The sequence below is a fragment of the Molossus molossus genome, unplaced genomic scaffold (genome assembly GCF_014108415.1).
Source record: "Molossus molossus isolate mMolMol1 unplaced genomic scaffold, mMolMol1.p scaffold_m16_p_4, whole genome shotgun sequence".
In the NCBI taxonomy this organism is placed as follows: Eukaryota; Metazoa; Chordata; class Mammalia; order Chiroptera; family Molossidae; genus Molossus; species Molossus molossus.
Genome location: NW_023425377.1, coordinates 3,587,245 through 3,599,691, shown reverse-complemented (window position 1 = coordinate 3,599,691; position 12,447 = coordinate 3,587,245). Strand labels below are relative to the sequence as shown.

The 12,447-nt window shown below is 42.7% G+C and overlaps 1 protein-coding gene across 2 annotated transcripts in view; it reads right to left on the bottom strand.

Moving 5' to 3' along the window:
* Nucleotides 1–12,105, bottom strand: part of EIF2AK1 (eukaryotic translation initiation factor 2 alpha kinase 1) — a 29,847-nt gene extending 17,742 nt beyond the window's left edge. For both annotated transcript variants that reach the window (XM_036282055.1, XM_036282056.1), the window contains exons 1-7: nucleotides 11,956–12,105; nucleotides 6,847–7,011; nucleotides 4,478–4,611; nucleotides 3,316–3,353; nucleotides 2,514–2,613; nucleotides 1,778–1,858; nucleotides 853–952 (exon numbers count right to left, since the gene is read on the bottom strand). In XM_036282055.1, coding sequence (XP_036137948.1) covers nucleotides 853–952; nucleotides 1,778–1,858; nucleotides 2,514–2,613; nucleotides 3,316–3,353; nucleotides 4,478–4,611; nucleotides 6,847–7,011; nucleotides 11,956–12,073 — 736 coding nt within the window. In that variant the 5' untranslated portion in view covers nucleotides 12,074–12,105. The remainder of the gene's footprint in view (nucleotides 1–852; nucleotides 953–1,777; nucleotides 1,859–2,513; nucleotides 2,614–3,315; nucleotides 3,354–4,477; nucleotides 4,612–6,846; nucleotides 7,012–11,955) is intronic.
* Between the last annotated feature and the right edge of the window lie 342 nt (nucleotides 12,106–12,447).

Sequence of the window (12,447 nt, the reverse complement as noted above, 5' to 3'; positions counted from 1 at the left end):
CCCAATTTTCTAATTTATAGTCAAAGACAGAGAAAAAATATACAAAAAAATACCAAATGAAACCACATATCTAAAAATGTCAAGACCTTCTGGCAAAGTACAGTACAAGCTTATTCAAACGACTGGCACATTTTAGGAACTACAAAACAGCTGTTCCACTCTACGAGGGGACAGCGAACTCTCTGTGCAGGACCTGGTTATGAATAGTTCAGGGTTTTCTGGCCCTGCGACTCTGTTGCACCAACTCAACTCTGCTGTTGTAATACAAAAGCAACCACAGACAATACATACAAATGAGCCTGTGTTCTAATAAATAGTATTCATTGACACTGAAATGTGGAATTTCATATAATTTTCACAAAATATCTTATTTTGATGTCTTTTAATATTTTAAAAAATATTAACAAACAGCCCCGGCTGTTTTGCCTCAGCAGTTAGAGTATCGGCCCGTGGACCAGAGAGTCACAGGTTCGCCCTGGCCAGTTTGGCTCAGCGGTTAGAGCACTGGCCCATGGACCAGAGAGTCCCGGGTTTGGTGTCCACTAAGGGCATGTACCTCAGTTGCAGTTTGTCCCCAGCCCCGGTCACGTGGGTGGCAACCTCTCAATGTGTATCTCTCATGTCGATGCTTCACTCTCTCTTCCTCCCTCTCTCCCTCCCACTCTATCTGAAGATAAATGCAAAAAATGTCCTCGGGTGGACTACAAAATAAAATTAAATAAAAATGTAACAAACAAACAAACAAACAACCATTCTCAGCTTAAGGGATGCACAACAACAAGGGTAGGCCAGACTGAGCACATGGGCTGCGCTTTGCTGACCTTCAAGTCTATCTAATCTGAAACTGCTTACCTTGCGTTTGGGCCACATGAACATGCTCGATCCAAGCAGTGTGGTAGCCCACAATGTTAGGATGCTGAAGACCTGCCAGCACCTTCACTTCCCGTAGTACCTAAAGGAGAAACATACTTAGATCGAGCTCTTACTGGCAGTTTGTTAGATGCTCGTGTTATCAGACACTACCATTTGTTCCAAAGCAAACAGTAAAATCCCTCTGTACGAATGGTAGTATCTAATACATGAGCATCTAACAAGTTGCTAGTAAAAATAATGGAATACCTTTGTGAGAGATCAATGAAATTTTTATAGCTACTAAATTTACATGTTTATAGCCCTTTATACTTTGCATAGTTCATTGACAATCATTCTCCTATCAGGAAGTCTAGTCCATAAGGTAAATAAAACCATGCTGTCACCACTATTTCAAGGGCAGAAAACAGAAGTGGCTCCGAGGACCAGGTCATTTTCCCAGGACAAGTATGTCAGGAGAAGACTGGGACCTGGATTGAACTCATGTTTTCTCATAACAAGCAATACTGTATATGAATAATTTAATTTAAAAAAGTAATTTCCCCAGCATGACCCTGAAATGTGGCTAATTTGAAATGCCTATAAAAAATTAAGTCAAGCCCTGTCCGGTTTGGCTCAACAGTTGGAGCATTGGCCTGTGGACCAGTGTCCCGCGTTCAGTTCTCGCTAGAGGCACGTACCAAAAAAAATTAAGTAAAAAAATGTTTAGTTTTAATGTTTGTTACTATAACCCATTCTTAGTAAACTAGCAAGCCATACCACATAGTATTTGCCAAACACACACACACTCTCTGTCTCTCTCTCTCTCTCTCTCTCTCACACACACACACACACACACACACACCCCTCTTTCAAAAAAAACTTAAATACTCAATTATTCAAAATAAATACATTTTTAAAATCTTACCTTCATGCAATCTGTCTTAGTTGCACTCTTAATCAGGATTTTCTTAATCGCATAATACTGACCATCTAATTTATTCCTGACCTAAAAAGTAGAGAAAAAGATAAACTATATTGTGAAATTAAATTTCAACTGAATAAAGAAAGTTATTTTAACCTAAATTTAGATAATCCAAACTAACCAAAGAGATGACATTAAAATGCCCTGGACAGTTTGGCTCAACCATTAGAGCGTCAGCCCCTGGATCAGAGTCGCGGGTTCAATTCTGATCAAGGGCACGTACCTCGGTTGCAGTTGGTTCCTGGCCCTAGTCGAGGTCGTGCGGGAGGCAACCAGTCGATGTGTCTTTCTCACATCGATGCTTCTCTCTCTTTCTCTCACTCTCTCTCTCTCCTCCCCTCCCTTCTCCCTCCCTCCCACTCTTTCTAAAGATAAACCGAAAAATATCCTCGAGTGAGAATTAAAAAAAAAAGGTAGACGCGTACTTTTTTTTTTGTTCAGATAGTTAAATAAAAATTAACTATAGAACAAAAACTCAGAGTTGCCAGACTCCACCTAAACCACCAATGTGGTTAGGAAAAAATGAAAACCTGCCCACTTCCCCATAAATGACAAATCTTAATGAAAAGTAAATATACACAATTTCTAGGAATTTTCCTTTGTATACTTTAAATAATGAAAACTTCTCAAAATACATTTATTTAGAGCAGTAGGTCAAAAAGAATATGTGGAAAACAACCTTGTATACTCTTCCATATCCACCCTTTCCTAAGATGGCAAGCTCTTCAAATTCGTTTAAGTACCGTGAAGTTTGTGCTTCAAAGGCTACTTCCCTTGATCTGAAAGTTAAATACAAATGATCAGTTGATATCAAAGCATGAGAGCATCAGAATGTCCTTGGGTAGTTCATGCTCCCTGTATTACTACTAACCTGCTAACTCTGTTCATCACTAAATTGTGGCAATTTGGAAAGGATGAGCGAAAATGAAATTTTTCATTCTCTAGGAAGAAAACATTTGCTAAGCAAATAGGGAGATAAAGACAGCACAGGGAGCACGGATCTAATTTTAATATTTTACCAGTAATTAGGATTCGATGACTAACAGACAGAAGTTGGTTAGTGGAGCTCAGTAATAAAGTGGCCTAAATTTCTTAATGATCCAGATAAGTTATAGATTTTAAACTAATATTTCCTAACTACAGCCAAAATGCAATGGTTTTCCCTAGACAGACTGGATATCAGTAATCTGAATTAAGGGTGGGCCTTATGGAATCCACAGGGAATGAGAAGAGCAGGGATCAAAAGGAAAGAAAACTTTTTTAAAAGCAAAAAAAGAAAACAACAAATTTTTAAAAATTATTTAAAGGAGTGAAACGAAAAGTAAAGCAAATCTTGGAACAGTAATTAATTGCTGAGAATAAAGTTTTTAATTTTCATAAACTATATAGTATTTTTTAACTCAAAACTAATTTCTGATTAAATCTTAATCCTGACTTGATTATTTAATATTTACATAATCATAAAAGTACTTAATACAGACCTGATCTTCTGGAAATGAGAATTATCCTCACAAGGATCCTAAAATTGAAAAATTATTTTTAAAAACATTTTGAAATTTTCATGGAATAAGGATCTATCAAAATTCAATGTCTAATTAACAGTCCCAAATGCTTACACAATATAAAAAAAAAACTCAATGGCTTTTTCAACATTACTTAAAAGTTTACAGTTGACAGTATTTCTCTCTTAACTGTAAGATCACTCCTAAAAAAACTACATTCTTGCTATCCACTGACAAAGCTGAGAATGTACCTAAGAGCTCCATCAGCAAGTAAGGTGGATTTTACCTTCAAAATATATGTAGAAATTGACCACTTCTCACCCCACTGCTAACCACCCATTCCATTCCCAGCCACCACCATCTCCTTCTTGCCTGTATGACTGCACCTGTCCCCTGTTTCTGCCCTTGTCCCCTCAGTCTATTCTCAACATGGCAGCTGGTTGATCCCATTAAAACGAAAGTCAGATGATGTCACTCCTCTGCTAAAATCCTGCAATGCTGTTTTACTCTAAGTGAAAACCAAAGTCTTCACTATGGTCTCAAGATCCAACTCCATCCTCCCTCTCACTGCCTTCTTGCCCGCAGTGACGTTCCCTTTGCTGACTCCAGCCACATGGCTGCCTGTCAGCTCCCCACACACCTCGCACACTGGGCACACTGGGCACACTGGTCGCTGGGGAATTCCTGTGCCTCCTCTGGCTTGCTTTTCCTCTAGGTATCTATCTGCATGGCTCCTCCTCTCAGCCTGAGCTCCTGGCTTAAATGAGTCTCAGTGAGGCCCTCCCTGGCCACCCTATGTAACATTCACACATTTTCTAAGTCCTTCCCTGCTTTATGTTTCTCCTTAACTCTTATCACCATCTAACCCCCATTTATTTTTACATATTTTTATTTTTCTGTTGTTTACTGATCCCTCTTCACATGAGGGCTGGCAGTCTATTTTGCTTACTGCTTGAACTCCAACGCGTACCAGAGAGCCTAACACACAGTAGTCATTCATAAATATTTGTTAAATAAACAAATCAAAGTTAACATTTTTATACACCTGTATTATAACCAGGATTTCATAATGCTTTAAAATACAGTCCTCTGGAAATTAAAATGTTTTTGTCACATACAAAGTACACAGTTCAGTGCTTACCTGATGAACTCTCTCTTTAGCTGACCTCATCAAATGAGTGATGGCTCTGTTGTGATGTAGCCTCAATGAGCTAAATTCATCGCTACAGGTGAAAGAAGACAGCAGCCCCATTTTGATAAAGGTCTGACAAAGCACTAGAAAAAGAATACAAAAACCTATTAGAAAGGCCATCAAGCAAATGGCGATTTTAAAGAGTACAGAGCCCAAAGAGTCGGAATAGCCTCTGAGAAAAAGTTCCATTTACACTTGCTTTACAACTTGGGGCTGCTTCTGTAGAAGTGCAGAAACAACTCGTACACCCTCTGGTCAGGAGCACATCTATACTTACTTCTCTGACACTGATCAGTCGTTTGTATACCACTCCCGGTCAGTCAGTAAAGTACTAAGCTCCATCGCTCCCTCACTCCCTCCACCCATCCCTCCCTCCCTCCCTCCCTCCATCCATCCATCCAGTCTGCCTGTCTATCTATCTCTTTATTTATTCATTTATTTATTTACGTTAATCCTCACCTGAGGATATTTTTCCGTGGATTTTTAGAGAGAGCAGAAGGAAGGGAGAGGGAGAGGCGGGGGGAGAAAGAGACAAAAACATCAATGTGACAGAGACACAATGACTGGTTGACTCCCACAGAACTCCCACGGGGGCCGGGGATCAAACCTCCAACCCAGGTACCAGCACTTGAGCAGGAATTGAACTCAAGACTCTTTGGTCTTGGGGCCAACACTCTAACCACTGAGCGAAACGAGCCAGGAGCTAAGCTCCATCTTTTAAGAAAGCAAGACAAATGTAATCGCAGTAGTCTTCTGATTTTCAAACAATTACATTTTGCAAACAGGCAATGAGATAAGAATAAAGGCAGGAGTGGAAATAAATGATTAGAACTGACAACAAAAGTGATTATTGTTTTCTATTATGGAATATCTTTAACCAACACAGAAAAAGCACATAGTTGATGTGTGTACAGACCAAATACTAGGGGAAAGTCAAGTCTGAAGTCACAATAGAGGCTCCTCAGAGGTTTCTACAGAAGTGCTTGAATTTTCCTCATTCAAGGAATATAGATCCATAGAGGATCTTCCTACATGGAAAACATTGAGATTATCAGCTAAATGAATCACATTAAAAACATTTATTTAAATAAACTTTGTTTGCCCTGGCCAGGTAGTTCAGCTGGTTAGAGCATCGTCCTGATACATCAAGGTTGTGGGTTCGATCTCCAGGCAGGACATGTAGGAATCAAACAATGGCCCTGGCCGGTTTGGCTCAGCAGTTACAGCATCGGCCTGCAGACCAAGGAGTCCCAGGTTTGATTCTGGCCAAGCGCACATACCTCAGATGCAGTTCGTCCCCGGCCCCAGTTAGGGTCGTGTGGGTGGCAACCAGTCTATGTGTCTCTCTCACATCGATGTGTCTCTCTCTCCCCCTCCCACTCTGTCTGAAGATAAATGTAAAAATATCCTCAGTGAGGATTAAAAAAAAAACAATCGCCCTGGTCGATTTGGCTTAGCAGTTAGATTGTCAGCCTGCGGTCCAGAGAGACCTGGGTTCAGTTCCTGCTAAGGGCATGTACCTCGGTTGCAGTTTGTCCCCAGCTTTGGTTGGGTCGTGCAGGTGGCAACAACTCAATGTGTCCCTTTCACGTCGATGTTTCTCTCTCTCCCTCCCACTCTATCTGAACAAAATATCGAAAAATGTCCTCGGGTGAGGATAAAATAAACAAACAAAAAAATCAACCAACCAATGGCCCAGCCAGTGTGGCTCAGTGGTTGAGCATCAACCCATGCACCAAGAAGTCGCCGGTTCGATCCCTGGTCAGGGCACATGCCCAGGTTGTGGGCCAAATCCACAATGGGGAGCGTGCAGGAGGCAGCCATTGATGTTCTCTCTCATCGATGTTTCTATCTCTCTCTCCCTCTCCCTTCCTCTCTCTAAAAATCAATATAAGAAAATAAAAAAGTACTTGGTATGTAGAGGAAAACCGTTTCCTATTCATTTACATGAACACTGCTGTTCCAGTGCTCTGGTCAAGAACTGGTTCAGAATAAGTATCTGTGATTTTCATTTACCAGCTCACCAACTAAGCCATAAGAGATCTTCACAAATTAAATGAATTACTATGTTATAGACACAAAAGAACTATCTCATATTTATTTAAATAGGCACAATTTTATGGTTATTAATCTTTTGGGGCCCCTAATAATTATATTCATAAGGAATTACCTAAAGCAAAATATAAAATGAATTTAAGAAATAGGAGCTATAATACTTATTTCAAATTTTTATATACCCACACTTCTCAGACCCACAACATTCAATAATATAGTACTTCCACAAGTTTTATTTAGTAGGTAAATTTCCTCTTACTAACATTTAAACACTTGTCTTGAACGAAGTGGGTTTGGCTCATGCACATGGCTCAAGTGTTCTAGCAGAGAAACAAGCAACAGTTGGTTGGCAACTGCAAAAGGGAAGGTCGGCTGCTGCTGCGGTGCTTCTAACACCTGGACCTGGAGTTCTGCTGGAACGTCGGACTCTAAAAGTTAAAAGAAGAAAAAAAATGTAATAAATGGTAAACATATGTCAAAATGACAAAACAGCACATTCTAATTAAGGAAACAAACTATTTAAACTTAAGAAATTTTTTTAAAAACTGTAATTAAGCTGAGTAGGGTTCACCGAGGTGGAATTGAGTTTTCAGTTGAATTCTGGAAGTTGGAAGACTAGCAGAAAGATGCCATTGGGGGAAGGGAGAAAGTTTTGGTAGTAGTAATGTCTGCAAAGGTAGAAATGAATAAATGACTTAATGAATATGCAAGCAAACAGGCAGAAATGCCTCCTGTATGCATGGCTTCCTTCTGCCAAGAGGACAGCCTAGGCCCAGGCATAAAGACAAAAATATGGTAGAGGAGAAAGGGAAAGGGAGGAAGGACCAAAACTTTACTGAATATATGCTACGCATGTACAGGTGTTTTATATGCATGATCTCATTGAACCCTCACAGGACAGTAAAAGGTAAGTATTCCCATCCCATTCTATGGATGAGGGCACCGATCTCATAGAGAGAGAGGGTAAGGAACTTGAAGCAGGCAGCTCGGACTGACTCCCAAGGCCATCATCCTCTTTCCACTACACAAGACCAACCAGACAAACGAGTTTGCACTTCAACTGAAGGTCATAAGTTCTCACTTACTGCTTATGTAATACATTACTGAACAGGCCAAGAACACAATGAAGAGAAAACGTTTCAGTAAACTGTCCTGGAAACAGTAGTAGTAGCCTGGAAGGAGGCATGTGACAGTCAGCACGAAGTTAGAGTGAGCTAACAGGAGTACAGGAGGTTAAGTGACAGGAACATGGAGGAAAAAATAGGTCCCAGAGATATCAAGAAAGAAATGGCCCTGGCCGGTTTGGTTCAGCGGTTGGAGCCTCAGCCCACGGACCAGAGAGGCCCAGGTTCGGTTCCCGCTAAGGACACGTACCTCAGTTGCAGTTTGTCCCCGGCCCTGGTTGGGTCATGCGGGTGGCAGCCACTCGATGTGTCCCTTTCACGTCGATGTTTCTCTCTCTCCCTCTCTCTCTCTCTCCCACTCTATCTGAACAAAAAATGGAAAAATGTCCTCGGGTGAAGATAAAAACAAATAAATAAACAAAGCAGGGTAGTTCTTTTTAAAAAAAGATATTAACAAAGATTCATGTATACAGATGTCAAACCCATTATTATTTCTATTTATTTGTTTGTTAATTTAAATCCTCACATGAGGACTTGCTTTTATTGAGAAGGAAAGAGGGAGGGGGAGAAGGAGTGAGGAGAGAGAGAAACATCAATGTGAGAGTTAAACATCAATCAGTTGCCTCCTGCACACAGTCCGACTGGGGATCAAATCCACAACCTGGGTATATACCCTAACCGGGAACTGAACCCACCACAGTCTGGTGTATGGGAAGACACTCCACCCAACTTAGCTACATGGTCCAGGGCCTCCATTATTATTCTAATGATAAAAAGAAAAAGAAGAAGAAAAAGACAGACCTATTTTCCAACAACAGAACAAAGACTAACAGAATGTAATAGTCCTAATATATATATATATATATATTTTTTTATCCTCACCCGAGGACACCCTTTCATATTTTGTTCAGATAGAGTGGGAGGGAGAGAGAGAGAGAGAGAGAAACATCGACGCGAAAGAGACAAATCAAGTGGTTGCCACCCACACAACCCAATCAAGGTTGGGGACAAACTGCAACCGAGGTATGTGCCCTTAGCGGGAACCGAACCTGGGTCTCTCTGGACCACAGGCCAACGCTCTAACCGCTGAGCCAAATAGGCCAGGACCTAAAATAATATTTTAACGGCTAATTTGTCACAAAAGAATGCTAATATAATGTCACATGTATACATCACAATTTTAAAAAATATTTATTTTATAGCTCTATAAATCTACATACACAAAAAGAATGGAATGAACAAAATATCTACCCCCTATGTTTTTAACGTTCTATCAGTAGAATTTGTAAAAGGAATGAAATGACATGACAAGCTGTTTTAGAGTCTGCCTGGTTGCTCCTTAGTACCTAGGCATCTCCCTGGCCTACAGCAGCTCTCAATAGTGTGCAAATAAAGACACCAAATTGTTAGCAGTGAGTTCTCCTCAGGGATGCCAGTACAGGTGACTATCCCTTTTTTCCTTACTCCTTTAAATTTCTGTGAATTATTTATCTGAATTTCTATCTTATTTGGACAAAATCAGATAGAAAGATTTAATCCACTCATAATACCTTTCTTTGACAAAGTTTTAAACGCAAAATCCATCTAAGTTGTCTCTAGCTACACCAAGACATAAACACTAACCTCTGGTGATGAGATTACAGCTTTAAATTTTTCTTCTTTTTAAATTTCTTCTCTTCTGTTTTTTTGAAAATTTTTTTTCCTTTATTGATTTTAGAGAGAGAGTAAGGGAGAGGGAGAGAGAACATCGATGGCACCTCCTGCATGTCCCCCACTGGGGATTTGGCTCACAACCTGGGCATGTGCCCTGACAGGGAATCGAACTGGCAACCTCTTGGTGCATGGGTGACGCTGAACCACTGAGCCACACCAGCTGGGCTCTTCTGCATTGTTATATAGTATTTTCAACATACTCTGTAAAGTGAATTTTAACAATACAGATACTGAATTGTTGACAATGGTGAGATTATGGTTAGGAGGGTTTCCTGCTTCTTTATACTCTTATACTTTTCCATGATCTATAATGAGAAAATTCTACTTTTTAATAAGAAAAAAAAAGAATGGTTGATCTGTGAAGTAAATCAACCTAATATATCAAGAACATGACACCTCTAAAAAGACCAGTGAACAAATACTCATGCAGGGAGTGAAATGAAAAGGAAATAAGCTGAAAGCTTCCCATCTCACAGTTCTGGTCAGGAAACCAAGAGGAAAGTGGCCAAAGGGAAAGATGAGATCAAGTCCTCTTATAAAAGAGTAAGAAGTAAGATGTCAATCCTAGGTGAACTAGAGGGCTAGGCTGCTGCCGAGTGGGAGGGGAGTAGACAAACAGAAACGGGATCACCTAATTCAACCTCCTCAGGAAAGTATGACCCAAAAGGTCCATTATTAAATGAAAGAGGAACCTGGAGAATTAATCTGAGGTAAAAATTCTGGAAAACTCGTGTCCGGTGAAAAGAAGAAAAATGAATGAGTCTGACAATGGGCTTACTGTTGACCCTCCTTCTAACGGGGTGGGTGCGGGGAAGATAAAAACAGTAACTTTGATCAGAGGCTGCTGCTGGCTCTAGGAGAATCCCTGCCCGATAAAATCCCGGAGCACAGGTTTCAGAGTGACACCTAGGTTTTGAATTTTCTGACTCTGCCATTAACCTCACATCAGATAGAAGACCTCAGAGAAACCATTGAACTATCTGTTTTCATGTCTACCACAAATAAAACTACATTTTTCCGACCCCACTTTTCACCTAAAAAGATAAAATTATGCCTGGACTTTGTGGGCGTCTTTGGAAGAAAAGGCAATATGTAAACACAGCGGTGTTATTAGTAACCTAGGAGAAGGACATTTTTAGAAGTTAATCTAAGATCACACCCTGCAAGAATAATCTTCAGTTTGCAGAAAACCTTATCACAACGTTACAGAAAAGGCAGACTTGCGTGTTTACAACTGGGCCTTTTCCTATGACGTAATCCTATGTACTACGGAGCTGCTCTAAAGGTCGGTCTGTCCACAGCGAAATAGCTACCTTACAACTTGTCCAAAGTCTGTTTTTGTCTCCCTTTGGGATCAAGAATTATAGGTGGTATTAAGGGTGAAAATAAAAGAATTTAAGAAATTAAAACCTTTTCAACTCAGCTTGCACCTCTAAATCAATTCTAACAGCCCGGCAGTGTGGCTCGATGGACTGAGTGTCCTCCCATGGACTGAGAGGTCCAGGCTGATTCCCCATCAGGGCACGTGCCTGAGTTGTGGGCTCCATCCCCAGTAGGGGTGTGCAGGAGGCAGCCTATGGATGTTTCTCTGCCACATCAATGTTTCTATTGCTCTCTCTCCCTTCCTCTCTGTCTTAAAAAAAAAAAAAAAAAAATCAATAAAGACATATTTTAAAAATCGATTTTAACATGTTAACAGCTGCTTCATGCTTCAACTGAATGTGTATTCTCTATAACCATCCTAGTAGAACTACCCTATAGGAAAACACCTCCCTGAATTCATTCTTTTTTTTTCCTTTTCAATTAGCAATCATCGCGCCTCTGATAAACCTCATTGGCTATGATGCTGCCGCTACCTAAGGCTCAGTGTAGTCAATCTTGATAGCACAAATTGATTGTTTTTAAATGGCCAGGACAACTGGTTGCAATTCGAGAGCCCCACTGCACGTTCCTTAAAATACCGGCTACTTCGGACTGGTTCGAGTCAACGTTTTGAGCACCTCTCACTTTACGTCGTCTAAGAACTTGGACGAGGGGTTCGTATGTCCAAGTAACCAAAAGCCTCACGAAAACGTGGACCTTTTTTTTTTTTTCTTAACCGAAGAGGAGGACTGCCACACCGCCTCACGACGAGACGTCTTCGGCTGCCCCATGGGTGAAGCAAGACAAAGAGAAGCCACACATCAAAACACAGCCCGAACTGTTCGGCGCTGGGCGTGCACGGTCCCGTCCTGGCAGGCGGCACAGCGCCGGCTCACCGCCTGGCCAACCCGCAGGCTCGGGACTGGAAGGGCCTCGGGGGAGCGCTGAGTGCGCAGGGGACACCGAGAGCACAAACGTGAACAAAAGACCCGGCGGGTCGCCGGCGCTCGTTCCGGGGTTCACACTGCCCGAGCCGGCCCGCTCCTCTCCCACGCCCCGCTCGAGCCCGGACCCAGCAGAAGTTGCCCAGGCCCCTGAGCCAAGCTCTCTGCACCCGAGAATGAAGGTGCAGGGGGCAAGGGGAGGGCCGCCGCGGCATTCCGGGTCCCTCACCATCGTACTTGGGGTCCGAGCCCTCCGTCGGGAAGTCGATGACAGGCGGCGCAGGAAGAACCCCCGCCCCGTCGCCCTCAGCCTCGTGCTCCGGTGCTTCGGGGCTCCCGCCCAGCATCGCCGGCCCAGCGCGGGCCGCAGCCCAGCCCCCGACCCGCCGGACGGCACCTCACTCCGCTCCCGCAGCGATCGCCGACGAACACGGAAGTACCCCTCGCGAGCGGAAGTCCCGCCCAGGCCTCCCCGGAGCCTCCATAGGGGGCGGGGCCAGCAGCGGTCTCCGCCCCTTCCGGAGGGCGGGAAGGATGGTCCCGCAGGGACGACCCCCTGGCGCGGGCCTCCGGGTGGGCTGGTCCTCAGGCAGCCGGGCTGGGCACCTGCCACACCCCTGTGCGCCCGCGCCTGCGCCCCCCGGTGCCCCTTCTCGGCGTCCCCGAGACCTGAGTACCCTCAGATGAATCAGAGCGCTCACGTCTCACGCCGACACGGGTA